Source organism: Phaseolus vulgaris, chromosome 9, assembly GCF_000499845.2.
Source record: "Phaseolus vulgaris cultivar G19833 chromosome 9, P. vulgaris v2.0, whole genome shotgun sequence".
In the NCBI taxonomy this organism is placed as follows: Eukaryota; Viridiplantae; Streptophyta; class Magnoliopsida; order Fabales; family Fabaceae; genus Phaseolus; species Phaseolus vulgaris.
The window spans coordinates 36,595,341-36,618,507 of NC_023751.2; the positions used below are offsets into that span (position 1 = coordinate 36,595,341).

Consider the following 23,167-nt stretch of genomic DNA (forward strand, 5'->3'; position numbering starts at 1 on the left):
GAATTCAAATATTTTTTATCAACATCAAAACAAATAAAGAAAAATATCTATAAACATTAATTGATTTGTGGATCAATTCTTCTCGTAAATAGCTAAACAGTGCTTAGAAAAAATTATTAGTTCTAACCCTCGTAACCATGAAGATAAATTAACAAATAAAATCTCTTCAATAAAAATAGGTATGTAACTCATCTTATTAGTTCTAACCCTCGTAACCATTTGATGAAAAAATAACCAAAGAAAAATAAAATATTTATGAGATTAAAAGATGATGAATATGCAACTTGATGAATTAAGATAATTGCAAAATAAGTAATCACTTGAAGGTAAGAGATTTAAGATAAGATTCAAGTAGAGAACTTTATATTTTCACAAGAGAAATTCTTAACTACATGAGAGACGATTATCAATTCTTTTGATTTATTTTTATTGGTGATAGAAAATTCTAGCATTTGAAGGAAACTTTGATTGTTTGTTTTTAAGCTTAGTCTATGTTGTGTCTACAATAACCTATACTTGAAGGCATACAATCTTAGTTTATTACTGTCTTTAACTTTTAAAAACTCTAAAAGAAATGAAAATAGTTCATTTCCAATATATAAGGTAAGATCTTTATGGAAAGTAGAAAAAACACAGAAATAATATTAAATTGTGTTTTAATTAAATTTTAATTTTTTCTCTCAAATATCATTTGATGGTAAATATTCAAACGATAGTTTTGCATGACAAATAATTAGGGAGAGACTTTCGCATTAGATAAAGTATAATAAATATAACTTTATAGTTTAACTTATTCACTTGACTGAAATGTTTTAAACACGTATTCTAATAGTAGCTCGCATTCGCAAGTTTGTCCAGACAATAATAAAATGCAATATAAAAAGATAAATAGAAAGAATAAATACACACAATATTTTTATATTGATTCATCTTATCATGCAACTAAGGTTTTAGATACCAATTATTTAGTTTCTAAATTTAGTCTCTAAAACCTTGATTGCTAATTAGATACCAATTTAGAAACTATTTAACAATAATAGAAAATAATAGAAACTAATTTAGAAACCAAATTTCTTTTTAGTTTCTAAAATGGTCTCTAATTTAGTTACTATTGCAACTAATTATTTTGGTTTCTAAAAATTAGTTTCTATTTCATGATTTTCTTGTAGTGTACATCCAATTTTTAATCAATAGATTAAATTTCACTAAACATACTAATGTTATAAAATATAATACAAATATTATTTAGACTCGTAGATTATTTTTTTTTTACTTGTAAACATTCATCTCTAACCTCTTAAGAATTATTTTGACCCTCGATCATTCATGACTAACTTTATTCTAAATATTATTTCCACACATCACTTTTAACCTAGTAAAATACTATTTCACAAACCACATACTTTTTATAAACTAAAATCCCCATAATAATTATAAAATATATTAACTTAGCACAAATAACTTTTCAATTTTTCTAACTTATGAATAAAAAAAAAACAATTTTAAAAGAATCTCGCAAAATTTTCTTCATTTCCTAGCATTCTCCTTTATCTTGTCTCACCTTTCCTTTTTTTTTTTCTTTCCGATTTCTTCATACAACCAAATATTCCCATAGATTTTTCACATTGTTAAATCTTAAGAGATAGACACTAGGCACATAATGTTCATTTCCTCTTAACACTACTTGTTTGTATCATTCTATAATAAAAAAAAATACATTATATTTCTCCTACACAGTAGGAAACAATTGTACTAGTATGCATCATCTTTTTCAAACAGTGTAAAAGTCTTGTAAAAATATGGTAATTTTTTTTAAAAGTAGTGTAAATTGCAAGCAAGGGTTAAAGGGGTGAGTTGATATGTTTGGTAACACTTGACCCCAAAACCCTAGACATGATCTACTCTATCCCATCTTATTACTCCTAAGCCACAAATTAACTCAACGGTAACATTTCCAACCAAACAAACACTCTTTCTCTCTCCAATATCCTTATTTTCTCTCTCCTCAATTCTTATTTCCCCCCTTTATTTTATTTACAAAGTGTAATAATATTAATAAAATAATAAATCTCCATTAACCTAGGCCCCTCCAATTGGTCCCACCCATCTTTTAGGGTTGTGGCACTAATAATTATAACTTTTCTCATAATAAGAATAAGAATAGTGTAATCCCTCCTTTCTCTCTTCCCAACCATAAATTCTTTCTTCCCTTTTTCATTAATCCTTTTCCCCATGCACTCCCTCACCTCTCTCTACTCTTCTTCCCCTTTAATTATGCTCCTTTAAACTCAATTAAAGCAAAAGCCAAAAAAGAAGATTAAAAAACACCTTGGTTTTACCCCAATCATAACCAAAATGTAGAACAATAAAGGAACACCATCTCACAAGGAGGTTTCATTATTTTGCATTCACTTTTATTTATTTATTTATTTAACTAAGAAAATATAAATAGAGACAAAAATAGTATTGCAACTGAAGTCTAGCTGCAAAACAAGAAGAAAAACATTAGTATATATTAAAAATGCAAGTTACTTGTGCTTGTAATATTGCTCTTCTTCCACACAATTAGAATAAAATGACGGCGAATTTTCAAAAGAAAAACTATATTATTAAGGTTGTCTAATTAAAAGTGTGTAGAGTTAAATACGCAGGTTAAGGTTGTCTAATTGAAATTAAAATAAAATAAAGAAATCCCCTTTAGATGAACGGCATCGTTTCACCGTTCAAACAGAAGGCTCAATCAACAACAATCACCATAATACGTCGATTTTTAATATATCATGACATAAATATTCCTCCTCGTAAACACAGAGTGTTTATAAGGAAACTCAAACACCTCTTCATAACATAAATCACAAACACACACACACACACACCAAAGCTTCTCACATCTTCTTCTTCTTTCTCTTGTTCGTTTTTCCTTCAGCAATGGCCAAAGAGAGAGAGAAGAAGCTCTACGTGGCAGTGCTCGGAAACTACGCTGCAGAACTCAAGCTTCTCCTCACAACACTGCTTCTCCTCTGCGCGGTGGCCACGCTCCTTCAGTTTCTCCCTTCCCGCTTCACCATCTCAGCCTCCGATCTCCGTGTCTGCATCTCGCGTGTCACTCAAACAACACCCGTGCTTTCCAACACAACGAACGCTACTTCGTCATACCCACTTAAGGCATCATTACCATATGTTTCACCACCATCACCACCACCGCCTCCACCGCCGCCACCGCCGCCTCCACCGACACTGTCGGAGAAAGTCCTCCCCGGCGGCATCGTCAAGCGTGTGTTCAACCCTTATGGCTCTGCAGCCTACAACTTCGTCACCATGGGCTCTTACCGTGGTGGCCTCAACACGTTTGCCATCATCGGCCTCGCGTCCAAGCCTCTTCACGTATACGCTAAACCAACGTACGAGTGCGCGTGGCACTCACTCGCCGGCGAGAAACTCTCCACCGCCGTCGGCTACAAGATCCTCCCCGACTGGGGCTACGGCCGCGTCTACACCGTCGTTATAGTGAACTGCACCTTCCCGGCTCCGCTCAATGCTGACAACGCCGGCGGGAAGCTCGTCCTCTCCGCCTCCACCTCCGGCGGCGGCGACGCCAGCTTCAACATCACCGACACCATAGAAGCTATCACGGAACAACCTGGTACTCTCGACACCGCGTTGTTCACGGCGAAGCCGAAGTACGATTACCTATACTGCGGTTCCTCTCTCTACGGCAACCTGAACGCGCAGCGCGTGAGAGAGTGGATCGCTTACCATGTGAAGTTCTTCGGGCCGAGGTCGCATTTCGTGATTCACGACGCGGGTGGAGTGCACGCGCAGGTGCGGGAGGTGCTCCAGCCGTGGATTGATTTGGGGTATGTGACGTTGCAGGATATAACGGAGCAGGAGCGGTTTGATGGGTACTACCATAACCAGTTCATGGTGGTGAATGATTGCTTACATCGGTACAAGTTCATGACTAAGTGGATGTTCTTCTTTGATGTGGATGAATACATCTTTGTGCCACCCAAGAGCACCATTAAGTCTGTGCTTGATTCACTCTCCGAGTACTCTCAATTCACCATTGAACAGATGCCAATGAGTAGCAAGCTCTGCCTCACTTCTGATTACGGCAAAACCTATAGGTACATTCTCCTCAAACTTCTTGCCCTTTTCATTATTGTTATTTTTTTCTAATTGGGTTTTGCCAAGTTAATCAGTGAAGTTTAAAGATGATATTTTTAGCTGACTCGAGAAAGATTGTGTCAAAGAAAGAATCTTGGTAGTCTTGTAGCAGTAACATCAAACGGGCATGACAGAAGTTTTGATTTTTCCATGTTTGATGTTTTAGTTTTACTTGCTTATTTATGATGTTCTGGGTTGGCTAATTTGGGTGTTGCGAAAATTGATTATGTGTGTGTCGGCTGTGGATTTTGGTGGATCGAACAATTGGGAGGTGGATCTGTGGAGGTTTTTGAAGTGGGGGGGTTTTAGTTTAGGGGTAAGTGAATGCTGGATGGTTGTGTGGAGTTTAATGAGTATTTAATGTGGTGGTTCCTTTGGAGGAACAAATGTGATGTCATTGGTTTTTCCCTGTTTTGTTTCGGTGCTTGATAATGTCCCAGATCTTGGGTGGTTGCGTGGTGTTTCATTCCCTAGCGTGGAAGGTGGGGATTGGTTTGGTTCGTACTGTGCAAGAGTGAATTAGCCCATTCCTATGTGGACAGGTGAAGAGGTGTGGTGGTGCCTCTGAACTTTCTAGGAGACTGATTTATTATTCATATTTATTAGCTGGTTAGTTTCAAGCATTAAAAATAGTAAGCTGGTGTTGTCTGTTCAAGAGTATTTTAATAAGACTCTCAGAATTCAAAAGGGTTCTTCAATTCAATCACAAACATGTCCTTTTGTTAGTAGCTTAACTTTGCTTTTGTGGCAATTGTCCATATCATGTTAATTCCGGTGCGTGCTAACAAGTGATGATGATGATGATTATTATTTTACTGAATATTGATTCTGGTTTTGGAACAAGACCCGTGTTGCATGGTCCACAAGACCTTTGATTGCGACGGATTTGTTGGGGTGCATTCATGAAAATTTCCCATTTCACAATTTCACACTCCCTCAACAACAGTTAGATCCAGTTGTTTTGTCTAATATAAGTGTTTATGTTATGGCTGGCTTTTTCTACCATACTTTGAATGTAGAAGAAAGGTGGTTTATGGTGTGTGAAGGAATGTCTTGTTGTTGGCTTTACAGTTGTGTTGACAACTACATTTCCCACACAGTTGTCAAGCATATAAGCATTGTTGGGTGTGTGGTGTCTCACATGGTGTTGTGTGAATTTGCATTGCAGGAAATGGGGGTTTGAGAAGCTGGTGTATAAAGATTCAAAGAAAGGGATCAGAAGGGATAGAAAATATGCAGTGCAACCAAGGAGTTTGTTTGCAACTGGGGTTCACATGTCACAGAACCTTGCAGGGAAGACAACTCACAAAACTGAGGGTAAAATAATGTACTACCACTACCATGGAACCATAGCAGAAAGAAGAGAATCTTGCAAAATGCTTATAAATTCAACAGAAATCACATATGACAAGACCCCCTATGTGTTGGACACCACCATGAGAGACATTGCTGGTGTGATCAAGAAATTTGAGCTCAAGATGATTGGAAATAGGCTACAGAAGACACGGCAATGACACTGCCAACTTTTTATTTTTATTTTTTATTTTTTGAACTATATCATAATAATTTAACTTGTATTAGAAAATAGGAATTCATTGAGCAGTTCTTTCTTTTCAATTTTTTATGTGGTATATTTACAGATGGGTATATGATCTTTTGTTTCATTTTTAATAGTTCTTTTGTGTTCCATGTTTTTTTTTTTCTTTTCCTTTTTACATTTTGTAAAAAACAATGAATAAAGATGAATGGTTCAATTATGTTGTCGGTGTGGGGCATGATGGCATCCCCACCTACAGTGCCACCATATGGAGGCTGCCTAATTTGCTCCTGTTGCTTTGCTGGTATTCATTCCATCCTTTTTTTTATTATTTTCTTTATATTATTCTACTTCAGATTCCTCATCTCTAAAGTGATATAGAAGTTGGTTCACTCCATTTTTAGTACCATTCATTTTTGTTAATTACTCTTTAAATGTGATTTTAGCATCACTTATTTGTCTGTTTTTTAGAAGTTATGTTATGTCACTTGTTTTAAAACTATGTATTTAAATTATCTTTTAATTTTAATTTTTTTAACTTTGATTTTTATTAAACGATATGATCAAATTTTGTCTTTAGAATACATGGATGGATTAAAGGAGATGTAGCACAAACACTAATACGAGTATATAGCCCTGAAGACCCTCGAAGAAGAGAGGTAGAATTATCGGTGAGATATCACTCTAGAAGAGATAAAATTCTAACCTTGTGTCAAAATCTACAGACTGGGGGACAGTAGAACCATCGGTGAGATATCACTCTAGAAGAGATAAAATTCTAACCTTGTGTCAAAATCTACAGACTGGGGGACAGTCTCAGGTAAATAGTTTCTATGGAGTGTAGGCTACCCCAAAGACGACACGAACATATATTACTACGATTACCCCCAAAGACGACACAGGTAAATAGTTTCTATGGAGTGTAGGCTACCCCAAAGACGACACGAACATATATTACTACGATTACCCCAAAACGACACGAATACAAAAATATGTATTACTACACAAATATATAAAAATATATATAATATATAAACACTAAAATATGTATAAAAAATTAACGTATTTTTTTAAAAATTATATTAAAAAAGTGTTAAAATTGTTATTATAAGAAAATACGAATAATGATAATTGTTCTTTAAGAAAGTTCGTAAACGTCCCTGTTGCAGAGAAAGAAAGCTACATAATTCTAATTCCAAGCATATTTGTGGAGTCGATGGACTTTTATATGAAACTTGAAAATTCTGAGTGTTTTGTTTGGGAGGAATGATTCATGAACCAGCTTTTGGAAAAGTCAAAAGAGCATCATTCAACCACTAGTCTTCGCTAAATAATTATCATTTAACAGATCATAATTCTGTCTTGGAAATACCTAATTTTATAGAAAATTCAGCTTTATAATATCTTTTTAATTTTACGCAAATTTAAGAAAGTTCAGCAGCGATAAAAAAAATGAGAGAATATGCCCAAATAGTAATAATTACACGAGATAAAGGGTCAGTATATTTTTATTTTCCTTTTAAAAAAGTGTTTTTCAATAAACTAAGTAATTTTCTGGTTTTAGTAAATAAAATCTATCTATTTCTTATATAAGTTTTTTTAAAAACTATTTATTCTAAATTTAAAAAAAACTGATTTCAAATAAGACGAAAGCGCAATCAATCCACCTGTCAGTGATTTCCAATCACTGAAATAATAAATAAAATATTAAACGGGACACATAAGTTATTTACCACATTTTTATATTAATTTTAGTAATTAAAATTAGAGTTAAATATAGTGTTAACTTTGTGATATTAGTCTTTTTTTTAGATTTTCTTTTATAAAATTAGATTAAACTTAAAGTTTATTTATTAATAATTTGTTCTAATTTTTCAAATTAGAGTTGTAGTGTTTATATTGCTAGAATTTGGATACATTTCAAATTCAAGGGTAATAAGCATGTTCTTAAGTTTAAAACTATAATCATATAAGAAATTCTGATCAGAGCATGTTAATTAATGTGGCATTGAAAGAGTGTTAAACAAGACTTCGAGTTTTAAGGTAATTTTTTTTAATCTTATTAGAATGTAGTAAATTATTTTTAAGTTGTAAAAAATTGAATTACAAATAAAAATGATAAAACTGTTGTAAGATTTTTTTTTATTGAAACAAAACTTACAAGAAGGTCTAAAAATTAATGTGGCACGATAAAAACTTCTCTTGCATAAAAGATGACTTCAGAAAATAAGATGTGTGATATAAACCTTCCTCCCTATTGTTACTACGATAAAGTTAAATAACATAAAATAAATAAATATAATATATGTACATAAAAAAATACATTAGTTTAAATATAAAATCTCTAATGCTAATCCTTACTAGAATAAAACGATAATTTGAGTTTAAACTTCTAAGATTATCACATTTTATATCTTTCATGGTATATATGATTATTAAATTGTCTCATATAATGTTTCCAATTGAAATTCATATATAACAGAATAAATCTTTTATATATCCATTGAGTTTTGATTATCAAGTTTTTACCATAATATATATTTTAGATTATCACTCAAATATTATATTGATATTCCATTAACATATTCATAACTCAATATTTATAATATATTTAGATAAGGTTATATTTAGCTATATCTCATACAAATCATATGAATGATTATTATCTCTTATTCAAATGCTACACATGAGTTTATCACATATTGTAAAGACAAAATAATAACATAATTTATATGAAATAAAACATTAGATATAATAATGTACCATTTAAAAACTTTAAAATAAGTTAATATAGTAACAACATAATTAATTTATATGGAATAAAATACTACATATATAATCATATAACATTTTGGAACTTTAAAAGAAACTTAAAGAAAGAAAAAAAATATTTAATTAAAAAGAATATCGTTTGAGCAAACTTTTATCACTTGATTGAGTCATTATTTCTCAAGTGACGTTTTAAAACATTCATTTATCTTTATCAAGATATTGTTCAAACAAGATGTTGCTTGAGTGAGATACCTTCATGATTTGAATGAAAATATTTTTAACCAATTATAAAAAAAATCTTTTGTTAAACAATATTATATTAAAATTAACTAAATTCTTTCAAGTAAATTCTAACTTAGTGATTTTTTTTAATAAAGATCAAACAAAATTAGTCAATTTGTTATTATTATTTATTTGAGTAAAATTCTACGAGGAATGAAAATATTTGAAAAACTTCAAAATATACTTCTATTTTTATCACATTTATATTTCTCAAAACTATGATAATGCCTTCATTTTGATAAAAAAATATTTTACAAAATTTATTCATATATGATTTAACAAGTCAAACTTATCGATGATTTCTAACGTAATCAAATTTTAAATTATATTTTATCTTATATTCATACTGACAAATTATAAGGTATTTCTCATTAAGTAGATTGCACTAAGTAAGACATTGCCTTAAAATATTAACCCAAATTTATCTCATTTGCAAATATATTTCATTAGCTTTATTTTTATTTTAGTATATTCTCAAACATCAATATATTTATAAATAAACACCTAAAATGATAAAAATCAAATTATGTATTTATTTTTGAATCTTTACTTTTCTTATATTTAATTATTGAAAGGTGATTTTATAAAATAAAATCAATAATCTACTAAGATTCAAAACAAAAAAGTCGAGAGATATTTTAGTAATTTAACCCTAATGTAAAATAAGAAACTATTTATAAAAGAGATGAAAAAAAATGTAATAACTAATTAAGATGAAGTTGAAGTCAAGGTATTTTACTTGCAAAGAATATAAAGTTTAAAGATGAATTAGGACAAAAATAAATTCAGGAACCTTATTTTGAAAAAAAAAAAGGGTAAAACTTGAGGAAATGAAACACTCTTTTCCATAAAATAAAGTAGAAATTAGCAGCAATGGGAATTCCAGATTTATATGTTTGGATGTACGTGCCAAACAATTTCACGTTTTCTTTGTAGCTTCCGCGTTTTTCATTCATTTGGACGCAAAAAAAATTCTACGCTGTTTTGACGGGAAACAACACACGACGATAATCTGAAGAAAATAAATAGACTTTTAAAAACGCGGTTAAAATTAAGAAAGCGCGTTTTAACACTATTTTTTTTTCGGCAGCGTTCTAACACTATTATTGGACTCGATTTTGATTCGATGCATTATTCTTCGTAAACTTTATATTTTCATTCTATAATGCATTATCATCATTCCATTCAATCTGTTCTTATTTAGATAAATCGTCTTTCTTTTGAAGTTTACGTGAATAATGTAAATTTTGAGTTGCTCTACTAATTAGTGGTGCATCGGTAGAAGATTTTCTGATCTCAGCATATAATTTTATATGATTTTGTAAGTTAGTGTTAAGAAGTGGGCTTTATCCTAGCGAGCCATTTCTTAACATGGTATCAGAGTCATTTTGAATCTATCCTAGCGAGTATTTGTTGGGTTTAGCAGGTCACCCTCTATCGGGCTGTTATCGGACCACCCATAACATATATCTCCACGCACGAGTTGGTAGCCTCGGCGTGAGGGGGTGTGTTGGAGATCCCACATCGACTAGAGATTAGGACATTTCATTGTATATAAGTGGGGTGCAAACCTCACCTCATGAGCTGGTTTTATGGGGTTGAGTTAGACTTAAAGCTCACTTCTTAACAAGCCCACTTCTTAACAGTTATTAAATAAATAATAAGATAAATTTATTTCGTGAGAGAATTAAGATATTTATAGACTCATATACTTTTTAAACGTGGATAGTTATTGTCGAATTATAAAGTTATTTATCATAATTATTTTAGTGATTTTCATCCATTAATAATGATGTATTATAAATTTCTATTATTTTAATATTTGGTAGTACACAATTGAATTAATACATTTTTTTTACTTTATGGATTTGATTATTAGAATACTTAATTTGTTAAACGATATGGTAATATATTATTAAACAATATGTAAATAGACTAACAATATTTTAAATTACTTTTTAGTAATTAATTACGTAACTTAAGCTTAGATAAAATAGAATATATTTTTCTAAACCAGAAGATGTTATTGTGCCTTCGTCGAACTCTTCCATTACTAGAGAAGAATTGGATTGAGAATTGTCAATTTTAAGGGTTTTTGTCTACATATTTCATTGATTATTAATATAAGAAAAATAAAATTTAACCATTAGTATATACACACAGATACGAATTAAAATTTATTAAAAAACTACAGCATGTGAATATAGGAAATATAAAATTTAAAAATGTTATAAATTTGATTTTTTTTTCTAATGCATTTACATATTAAAATGATGTAATAGGTATTATGCAGTTCCTAATAAGTCAAAGGTTTTTACGAACAAGTTTCAAATATTCATACTTAAATTCTGCATCTGAAGTCAATAAGTTAAAAAAGATGTACCAAAAATTAAGGAACTGAGAGAGATGGAAACATAGGAAAGTGTAATAGAAACTGAAAGGTAAGTAGAAGAAACACAAAACTTCCTTTGAATATGATAGACTTAAATTGTGTTTGTTTTTTGCATAAAATAATAATAATAGTTAAAAATCATAAATAATAATAATCCAAATAAATTTATAAATAACAATAGAAGTCATAATTATGAAAATTAATTTATAAAATATTTTGTTTATAAATACTTTCCTACAACTTATTTTGTTTATTTAATGGGGTAAGTATAAAATATTTTTATGATATAGAGTATGAGTATTTTATAAAAAAATCAAGAAGATTTATAGGAAAACGTATTATAATGGTACTTGATTAGTGGACTAGCATCATGGAGAATTGAATAGACTAATAATAATTCCAAAAATATACTATAATTATTAGAATTATTTAAGTATTTATTAAACACATTCGTTTGTTTTAAATAAAAAAATAAATGTGTGCATTATTGTTGTGTTGTCGGTGGGTTGGAAGGGTGTAAAAATTGGAGAAGAAAATGGTAATTAGTTATTTCCAAGATTTGATTAACATAAAACAGAAAAATTGAGATAGATGTTGAAAGAGAGTAAAATGAAAAGCATGGTGTGGTAAATGATAATGTGGTCCACATGAGGATGGTTTTGGGGCAGAGGGTCCTACAAAGGGTATTGGCATGCTTTATTTTGTGGTTGGAAAGTGTTGGTGTGAGTATGTTGAAGGGCAGGTTGTAGGGTATCCAATATCTCATTCTGAGGCAGCCGACACACATGCACATAATGTATACACATACTATCCAAAATCACCCTTCAAAATTAGTCAACATCTTTGTTCCTTCCTTCACTACCTTTTTCATCATGCTACACTTCAACTACACTCTTCCTCTTTTTACCTTCCTCCATCATTGCATTACTCCACTACTTCTATCTATCTATTCTTCAAGGATATTTACAACTCACCACAATCACACATCACTTTAAACTCATGTTACTCTATAATTGGAGCATGATGTGAATGAATTAGATCAATTTTGTTGGTTACAAGTAAGATTAAAACATTTCATGATATATAAATGAGTTATATAGATATGTATAAGGGTTGAACCATCTCTTAAGTAGTTCCTTTTATTCAATCCTTATTGCTCATAAAAAAAAATGATATATAAGTGAGTGCAAACCTAATTTTATGAATTGGTCTTATAAGATTCATATCATCCGTTATTGAACCACTAGCGGACAATTCATATATATAGTCTCACACACGAGTTGATAGTCTTGATGTGAGAGAATAGTTGAAAATCTCACATTCCTGTTATTCAATCCTTATTGCTGATAAAAAAAATGATATATAAGTGACTGCAAACCTAATTTTATGAATTGGTCTTATAAAATTCATATCATCTGTTATTAAATCACTAGCGGACAATTCATATATATAGTCTCACACACGAGTTGATAGTCTTGATGTGAGATTATAGTTGAAAATCTCACCTAAACTAAAAATTAAGCCTCGTGCTATGTAGTTAGTGCTACAAAATTTGTGTAATTGAAAGGTTCTTCCAATGCAATGAGTAACAAAGTAAAGGTTGCAGCATTGGTTAGTTTAGGGTTGTTTTCAGGAAAGGAAGAAAATAGCAGAAGAAGACAAGATTAGAGGGAAGGGGACAAATGAATGGACCCTAAGTTGCAGTGGTGGCAGAGCTGGCAAATTTGAAATGGAGGAACCATTTAACAAATCAATACTTATTCCATAATACATCCAATGCTTCTCTCATCCATGTCTTCCCAAGAACCAAAAAAGTAAAACACCAGATACTTCATAGTCCACACACCCAAAGAAAAGAAAGGGACATTCAAGAACCAATTAATGAATGATGGGAAACTTCCATCATTTAAAATTATCATCTTCACCCTGCACTTGTTCATCATCACTCAATTCAACACAAGAACAAAATATTTGTTTACTTAAGCATCTCAAACCATCCACCATTCCACATCACATGCTGCTATTATTAATTGTATTCCTTCCTTATTTTGATTCCTCACTTTGATTAATGGCCCTGTGGGGCATCTCTTGCCTTTTTTATTCACCAACCTATCACACACACTGTACTCAAGAGTAGTTAATAAAATTTTGGTTGAAGTGGGTGCTAGATTTGACGGTCCCTGTCATATGAAATTCAATTTTTTTTCTCACAAAAAGTACAACAACTTACTACTTAATCAGCTTCATATTTATGTACACCATTCTGCATCAAAGCATTAAATAATGCACCGTTTTCATTGCAGCAATATTTTATTACTGCTGCTGCCTCATATCAGTACTTCACACACACTTTTACTTTAATCTGCAACCAAATTCCAGCTACTGACTTTTTGCTATAAACCTCCCATTTGTTTGGGTTCATGTGGATAGAGGAGTAAATGGCTCTGACATCACACCATTTAATGTTGAGTTAAGATGAGAGCTGTGAAAATTTAATGGTCCACACTTTAGATGTGCCACTGCTACATGGTTAATGAAACTCATTCTTTCTTTATCTTTCTTAAGGGTAAGAAGAAAATCAATGAGGTTCTACCTACTGCACTATGTTGGTCCAATTCTACGGGAAACTGTTCATAGCATCTACGGTTTATGTACAAAAATTTAATTCTGTGGTTCTCATCAGAGTTCTAGCTGTCCACTTCGATCAATAGTTTGTACTTATGTAACTTCATGCCAATGATTTTTTTTATATTGTTTGAGTTTATGATTTTTTTTTATATTGTTTATGAGTTTGTGTTATCATGAAATTGATTTTTGTCTTTAGTCCAAACTTTATACTATCCACTTAGTATTAGGGGTGGCAAAGTGGAGCGGGCCGACTTGCAGTCCGCTGAAAAAAACGCGGGGCGGGTTGCTTATTTCAACTCGCTGGCCCGCTTAGGCCTGTCCCACAGCTCACGCGGACCAAGTGCGGGGCGGGGCGGGTTGACCCGCATAACCCTTATAAGTTTAAAATGTATAATTTTTTTCACACCCCTATATTTTCTTCATGTAGCCTTATATTTTACATCCCAAAATTTTTAATAACATCTTACTACGCATCTTTCATGGAAATAATATTATGAGATCATCTACCTAATGCATCTAAATAAAAAAAATCTAAATTTTTATTTAAAAAATTATTTTTTTTAATAAATATTTCTTATGCGGGCTGGCCCGCAGGCCAACCCTTATGCGGGGCTGGTTGGAAAAATCAGCCCGCAAATTCTATGCGGGGCGGGCCAGCCCGCATTGCCACCCCTACTTAGTATGAAAATGATTGAAATAAGTTATTTTATAAATGAAATGATTGTTAGTTTTTTCAACTCCATAAAACCGGTTCAATGAAGTGAGGTTTGCACACACTTATATATTATGAAAGACTCTAATGTGAGATCTCCAACACTCAGATATAAATTGGCTTAAATTGTAAATAAACAAAGTTTAATAACTTAAAACAGAAAAACTAAATACGTTAACACTATTCTTCTCGATGTCATTGAATTTTTTATTTTTGGTTAATATGGGTCTCAATCTAAAGTTTGAATTGGTATCACATTTTTGTGTATTTTTCAAAATATGGGGAAAGCTAAAATAAATAAATGACATTCTTCTAAATTCTTTTTGTGGTATGTAATAGAAGGTGACAAAAGAGTGAGAATAATATATATTAGCCTTATGAAATGGCATTGCATTAAGTAAAGTTAAAACACTAACCTTCAAAGTTGAATGATTGAAGCAAAGAAGATAGGAGTATGCTTATAGGAGGGTTTTATTATTGTGATTGGAAAGTATAAAAATGAATATAATTTTGTGGAGAGAATTTGATAGCAATAAGAGAAGGTTTTGTTGATTAATGGAATGAATAATTGCAGTGAGGTAGCATATATAATCCTATCTTTTTCCATTTTGTCTGCTATAAAGTGCGTATTTTAACACACCTTCCTTTGGTAGGCACAATAATAGAAGTGGTTGGTTTCTGAAATTCATTTGAAGGGTGGTTCTTATTTTGCTTTCAAAGTTCCCTTCAAAACCTCTTATTTTATTATGCATGGGAATCTCTAACCAATCATCGTGAATAAATCGTAATGCATGGTCCAAACAGAACAACGTCAAAATGTTTTAGTTCACTATAATAGGTAAGATAGTTACAACTTACAAGAAATAATAATAGATTGGAATTACAATTTAAGTTTCTTTCATTTTTTTATATATTTTATTTCCATCTGAATTTCTTTTTTCTAACTAATTTACCTTTCTCAGAAAAAAAATCTATAAATAAAACAATTGCAAGAATATATATATAAAGTTTTTGATAATTCAAATTCTGATGACCAAGATATTTTTTAAAAGGAGGTGTGTTTTTATAGAAAAAAGTAAAATAATTTGAGAAATATTAAATGGAAAGTGTTTATACCATCTATTAATAAAGTATTCAAATACTTAATTATTAACTAACACATTATTATTTTCAATAATTTTATGATTATAGAAAATTAACCATTATTAATATTAATAATTACTAAATTTATTTATTTAGAAATCTTTATATAAATTATGATTAATAATATAGTTTATTACTATTGACAAAATCAAATTTGGAAATTTATTATTTATATAAGATAAATTTAATGAACTTTTCATTAATGATTAAAATATGTTTTATAACATAATTTATAAAAAATATATTCAAACTAATCTAACACATATTAAAACATGATAGACTATAAGAAAATATTTAAATAGAAATTAGTTTTAGAAATTAAAATAATTAATTACTGATTAATTTAGATATTATTTTATAAAATAAAAAAATATCAGTATTTAAAATAATTTTTATTATTAATAAAAAATTATAAAATAATTTTTAAATTGATATTTAATAATTGACTACTAAAATTTTAACTACTTACTATTTTATTCTAAATTAGTCTCTATTAATCTTTTAAAGACTAATTTAAAATTTAAAATAGTTAAAATTTTAGTAATTTCTTTATATACCAATTTAAAATATTTTATAAATTTATATTAATAATATAAATAACTTTAAATACTAATTTTTTTAGTTTACAAAATAGTATCTAATTTAGTAAATATAGTAACTAATTAGTTTTAATCTCTAAATTTGATTATTATTTAGTGATTAAAGTTTATTATATTTTTTAAATATCTTTTATATTTTTTTCTGTCCATTTAAATTTAAAATTATTAGTTTAAATAAAAAATAAATAAATTATTTCATTTGTTTTTAATATAGTTAAATTTAGTTTTTATATTTTTTTATATTAAAAAATGTTATATACTATTCCACAAATGCAGTGTATAAGAATAACGTGATTATTAGTAAGGATTGGGATGGGATAATTAATGCGTAACGGAGCCTATAAGACAGTGTTACGGAACTCAACAAGATTTATAATAACATATTATGACTCCAATCACATCATTGTATGTTCCTCGTAAAATGTGCCCATGAAACTCTTGTACTATATTTTAGTTTATATATTTTATTGGACTGGAAAGTGAAAAAAAAATAAAATTATTTGAGTTAGAAAGAAAAGATAAAAATAAGTAAATGGTAAAAAATTTAAGGTGATTTGATTTATTTAAAAATATATATATATATATATTAATTACTAAAGTGTTTACGTTTTAAAAATTAAATATTTATTATATGTCTTGTCTAAGAAAATGTATTTCATTTGTAGGATAACCACTTGAAAAGTACTTGCAAACTATTTCATACTTGGAGGTATTTAAAGGTACTGGTGGATGCTTTTAATTTTGTCTTTTAATTTTAAATAATATTACTTCAAAAATAATTTTTAATTTATAATATATTTCTATTTAAAATTGTTTCAAATTAATTTAGGTTGTTAAGTTTAATTATGAAAATGAAAATGAAAATTTAAAATTTAAAACAATACATTCCGTAAAAGTGGATTCACAAGATATTATTGCGTTTTGAAAATAAAAATTTAGAATAAAATTCAAAAATAAAAATTTCATTTCGTAAAAGTAATTTCGGAACACAAAAAATACGTATTGGAACAGAATCCAAAATATATTCTAGAAAAAAATTTCAAAATGTATTTTTATCCATACCTCCATTTTATTTAAGGGCATTTTCGTTATTTCACATTGAAATTGAGTGGAGTTTCAAATTTGGTATGGTTCAGTAAGTAATTGCCAAGACCATTTTGTTCTTACAAAATACTTCTAGATTCCACAGTATGGAAGTACTATTTTTTTCTGTTTACACCTCCCAGATTCTACAATTTGGAATATATATAATCTATAAAAAAAAACATTCATTGTGGATTACAATAGCATTTGGGGTTGTACAATCCACAACATCATCTTACTATAATACGTATTTTAGATTGTGCAATCTGAAAAATATCTTCCAGATTATATAATCTAAAATGTAATTTTAAAATATATTTTGGATGGTATAATCTGGAAGATAATTCTAAATCTATAATTACCTTTCGGATTGTATAATCCGAAATACATATTATATTATAGTAAGGGGTGTTACAAATTTTACATTCTGGTTTAGGGGGTGTTAAAAAAAAGAGTTAATGGAAAATCGTAACATATATTTATAAGGGTAGGATTGGAATTAAAATATATGGGGGTGTAGAGAGAAGATATAGAGATATAGGGAGAATTTGTCGCCCTACAATGCATGCGTGGGTTTGGACTCAAGAAGTATATTTGTGGATTTCTGTGAAGGCCCTTACTATTTAACAATAACTTTTTTCCTCTTAGACCTCCACGGGTATTTTTTTCCTGTACCCCTACATTTTTCTTCCTGCCTATCCATATTTTTTTGAAATACCAGAATTATCCTTGATAATTTTAGATGATTCTGAAAGAATTTCATAACAAAAGGTGTTTGTGGAATGGGGGTTTCATAAGCAAAGTGTGTATTTCTGGAATAAGAAATCTGAAAGGCAAAAAACCATTCCGAAACACATTTTTTTAATTTCCAGAATGATGAATCCAGAAATCATAAAATTTGTTATGGAAAGTATGTTCAGAAATTTTTTGAAAAGAGTAATCTGGAAATCATTTTTAAGAAAGGTAAAATGGTTTTTTCTGAAAATGATGGGGTGCAGGAAGCCATTTGTTGGGGTGCAGGGAGAAAAAGCCCTTTTTTATACTATCTTTTTGGGGCTAGGTCCACGTCTATGTTTGACTCATTGCACCTGTTAAACTAGATCCTTCCCTGAAAAACTACACAAAATCACTATCATTCAACAAAAATAAAATCAAATTTTTAGCTTTCTGATATATATTTTCAAAAATGAAAACTGAATTTACACTTTAAAACTTTAAAAATAATATTATGAATATTTTTCTTTATATGTGATTAATTATGTTATTTTTATTTAATATAAAACTTTTAACTTATATTTGAATTTCTAAGGACCTCTTTCCTGGTTTGGAAATATTTTAAGCATGATATTGTTTAGTGTTAATACACTATTAGTAGGTTGGAGGATTTAATTTGAATGAATTATAAATAAATTTATATGCAAAAATCAAAATATCATTTTCAACTTAAAATCTTAAAAGTAATAAGTTTGTAATTTTTCCTTATTTATTAGTAATTTTATTAATTCCTATCCAATAATAAACTTATAATTAAGTTACATTTAAACACTTAAGATCAAACACCTTGATCCAATCACTACAAGAAAATCATTAAATAAAAACTAATTTTAGAGACAAAAATAATTAATTGTTATTTCTTGAAGTTCATATTGCTATTGTTGTTGAGTTTTATGGAGTTATACATACTATGGAGGAAGCTCAAAAGATGGGGCTTACTAATATCTGGTTTGAATGTGTTTCTGTCTTGGTTTGTGTTGCGTTTACTGATAGAGTAATGTTTAGAGTTACTCATATTTTTCGTAAAGAAAATGCATGTGCTAATAAGTTAACTAATTTAAGATTTATTCATAGAGAATCATTTCATTGGTATAATAGGTTTTCATCAAGTATGTTCTTAGAATTATTTATGAATAAGTATAGTCTATTTATGTATCTTTCTTGTTAACATATAGGTTTTGGTCTAGTCTTCCCATATTTTTTTTATTTTTTTAATAATATTTTTTTTCATGTGATGACAAATGATTGTTGTTTGAGGTGTCAGTCTAACTAAAATGTCAAGTTGCATAATGATATTTAACATGAAAGTTTTTATACAGCTAAATTTGATTTTAATATTTCAATTATTATTATTTTAATTTAAGTTCGCATAAATTTTAAAGCATAGATCGCCATTAATGTTATTTAGCAATAAAAAGGCGTGCATTTAATGATTAATTTAAGTGGTAGAAAGGTTAATTTAGATAAACTTTTCGACAAATACCTATAAAAATGAAAATTAAACATAAACTAAGTTGTATCTTTTTTTTTTCAAAATTAGCTTGTGGGTCTAAATTTTAGAAAAGTTGGATGAGATAGCTTTCAAAGAACATCTATAAAGTGATTTTAATATAAAACTAATATGGTTTATTTTACTTATTAGTTTTGTTATAAGTATTGATCAAGAAGTTTATTCAAAATTTACCCTTTTTATCAATATTTTTTAAGAAAATTATTTAACTGGAATTTCTATTTATCTTAAAATGTTTTACAATAAACTAAAAATAAGAAGAAGAAAAATTAAAATAATGACTTTTATTAAAAAAAAAATTAAGGTTCAAATCAGGTTATTTGAACCTGTTTAACAGAATTTTTTTCTCTCACTTTCTATATGAAATGAGCCACTTTATCTTTTATTAAAACAATGTTTTAAACAATCACATACATGTGCAGAGACTGTGTTTTCAATATTTTCTCACCAAATTAACAAAAACAGAAAAACTATCCACAGTGCCTGCAGAAACAATTGATCCCTCCAATTCCTGCTAAAGATAAGGGTTCTGCAATAGGAAATTAAGCATCATCACCACTGCATTTAAGAATTATAGAAGGCAAGTCAAAGTAGGAACTGAAGGATTCATCTTCATGACTATTTTCCTGTATTATTATCCCTTTGCCATGTGCAACCCCCGAATTAAGTTCAAAGTGTTCCAAAGAAAATGTGCTAGACATTACATGATTCACCGAATGATCCCTTTTGTTGTTTCTTGCTTTTTTTGCTTTACCAAAGCCAAAGCCTGGAAGACACATGCAAAGAGCACTGCATTTGGATCCTTCATTCTTCATTCTCTTCCCACTGTCTTTGGTTATTGCTTCACTTTTGGAGAAGCTTCCTTGATGCCCTTTTTCATACTCCAGTTCCATTGCATGTTGGCTATGTGACATGTTCATCCATTGAAGATTCTCATTCTTCTCACTATGCATGTCTTTGTGCAACCTCATGTTGGACTTTTCCATCATTGCCACAAGGGAAAGAAATTTCTCTGCTTCAGCTTGCCTTCAAACTGGTTTCAAGTGGTGTTGTGTTAGAAACTTGAAGGATCCTATAAAGTTGTGTATTTATATCAAGAGAACTGGTTTATTGATAGAAAAAGAGGCTTAGAGTGGTGTTGGTGTTGTTTTCCTCCATGGCATCATGTGCTTTTGACTCCAAGAATCAGTTGACTTTTTAGACATTCACAGTGTAGATTCCTGGCCGGCTTTGTGCTTGGATTGGATGATTGAGACCTGAGAGAGATGAATGAAGAAGCCGGCAACATTACTATTTTCTGAATTTTATATTTGTATTTGTATTGATTGTGAAGGTTGTTTGACTTTTTTCTGATATAGTGATTGTGGAATATATGATGATGCATGCACGACATTCTTAAATAAGTGGCTAAGTAAATCAAATAAATCGTGTAACGTGCTAATTCATACTCAGAAGCAGACGAATCACAGAATCTTGGACAAAAGACGAGGAATGACTATGGCATCACTATTTTGCTAGCAAGATAGAACAACAAACTGCTCTAATTACATTTTCATAGGAACATTGTCCTGTAAATCTCAGTCTACCTGAGATAAAGAGATTTCATAGTATATTAGTAGATTAGTAGATGCAAATATCACATTATAAGCTGGTTTTATAAAGTTGAGTTAACCTTAAAGTTCATTCCTTAATATGGTATTAAAACTATTTTGACCTAACAAGTGTTTGTTGATCTTATCAGATCACTCGATATCAAACCATCTAATATGCTGAGAAAAAATTAAGGAGTTCATACCATTGACTACAAATTAACGAACCTAGAAGTTGTTTAAATATATACTTTATTGTTTCATTTACAATGGTGATTCCAAAGTTAGAATATAGGACTTTATACATGTTATAAAAATCTCCTACTACATGGCCGAGTCTGGTGAGTTTATACTTACATCTTGATTTTATCTTTAATGATTATAACTCCTTTTTCCATTTCCTCAAAACAAAAAAGTTTATATGATCACAAACACACTTGTATTTGAATTATTGATCACCACTAATTATCAGTAGATTTTGCACAGTAGATTTTGCACAGTAGATTTTGCGCATAGATGTCCTATAATCTACTAGTAACTGAAGTGTCAGTGTTCAAAGGCACTAGATGTAATCAACATAATGTATGCCAAAAAAAGAAAAAATTACTAATGCTTGTAGGCTAATTTTTTTTTTATCAGCAAAAAAGAATGAATAAATAAAAGGTATGTCAGAGATATCTCAACTCGTATACAAAATATTTACCAGAAACTCTTTCCCTCTAACCTACTTGCAAAAACATAAAAACCTTAATAGAGACACCTTTTACTCGTGATATACATCTTATAACAAAATGGACAGACATCATGCAATTCATTATGTCAGTAGCCATATGATATAAGAATCAATCATTGTAGCTATATGCTAATAGTATCATTGTTCAAAAAGATAAGTTTACACTTTAACTCATGATCTATATGTGTATTCGACAGGACACTTTTGGATACTACCGTATGCATGTATCTGAACTATTCAAATCTTCAAAAGAAAATTTATGAAAATCCAATATTACATGAAATACAGAAGCAAATATAATATAGAAACATAAAAAAATTGTCTCTTCATGCATAAAAGAAAAGAAAGGGTGGATTGTGATTCTGTTTTCATTAGGTAATTGTAGTTGATAAGAAACCTGCCCCACGTTCTTGACAATCTGATAAGGACCATAAAATTTTGGACTCAACTTCTCATTCCTTTTCTTTGCTAAGAATTTCAATCTGTAAGGCTGTAAGTTTAGATATACCCAATTTACAACTTCAAAGTGCTAAATTATGAAATTCAGACGGTAACAGTGGAGATGCCTGCATATGTCATTTTCCTGGATAGAGTATTTGCAGCTCCATTTTCACAACCTGGTTTTCAATTTGGAGTGGTTTTTGTAGAGTTTGTTTGTGGTTGAGGGATTTTGTTTTGTAAATGTGTTTGTGTGTTTTTGGTTGTATTAGGGGATGTTTACTAAAGATTGGTTATAAGAACTCCGATAGCGTAGATGGTGATTTCTGTTGACGTGGTCTACCATGCCTTTCAATTGAGGATTGGTTTGGTGGTTGACCTTGTCACTTTCTGTATAAGGGTTGAGACATCTCTGAAGTGTCGGTATAAAGGTTAAAATATCCTGAGGTGTCTTATTTTATTTTATTTTATTTATTCTCTACCGTAACCCGTTTCATCATTTAGAAATCTGAGACTTTTCTTATCCATATGAATAATAAAGTGGGTCTGCCCATTAGATAGTGTCTCCAATTTTGTACTGCCATCACAATTGCTAGTGACTCTTCATAAACAGGTTTCAACTGAGCCCTGTCTTATAGTGTTTGACTGAGAAAAGCCACTGTTAGCAAATTATTTACAAATAATGATCAATTTCTACTATAGTCTATCAAATACTCTAACACTTACAAAAATAAGCTTTTTGAATCATCTAACAACACTGCATGCAGTATATACGTTGTTCGTTAGATTGAAAAAAAACTCTTCTATT

The 23,167-nt window shown here is 29.9% G+C and overlaps 1 protein-coding gene across 1 annotated transcript; it reads left to right on the forward strand.

The window, feature by feature from the left end:
- The first annotated feature begins 2,727 nt into the window (after positions 1–2,727).
- Positions 2,728–5,838, forward strand: LOC137820317 (galactan beta-1,4-galactosyltransferase GALS3-like). The gene is made up of 2 exons (XM_068624345.1): positions 2,728–4,127; positions 5,336–5,838. The coding sequence occupies exons 1-2, from the start codon at positions 2,929–2,931 to the stop codon at positions 5,679–5,681; spliced, it is 1,545 nt and encodes a 514-aa protein (XP_068480446.1). The 5' UTR covers positions 2,728–2,928; the 3' UTR covers positions 5,682–5,838.
- Positions 5,839–23,167: the final 17,329 nt, after the last annotated feature.

Excerpts from the sequence above, each read along its gene's own strand:
- LOC137820317 (XM_068624345.1), top strand. The coding sequence starts at position 2,929 with ATGGCCAAAGAGAGAGAGAAGAAGCTCTACGTGGCAGTGCTCGGAAAC. Across the intron at positions 4,128-5,335 it reads GATTACGGCAAAACCTATAG|GAAATGGGGGTTTGAGAAGC; the intron begins GTACATTCTCCT and ends TTTGCATTGCAG.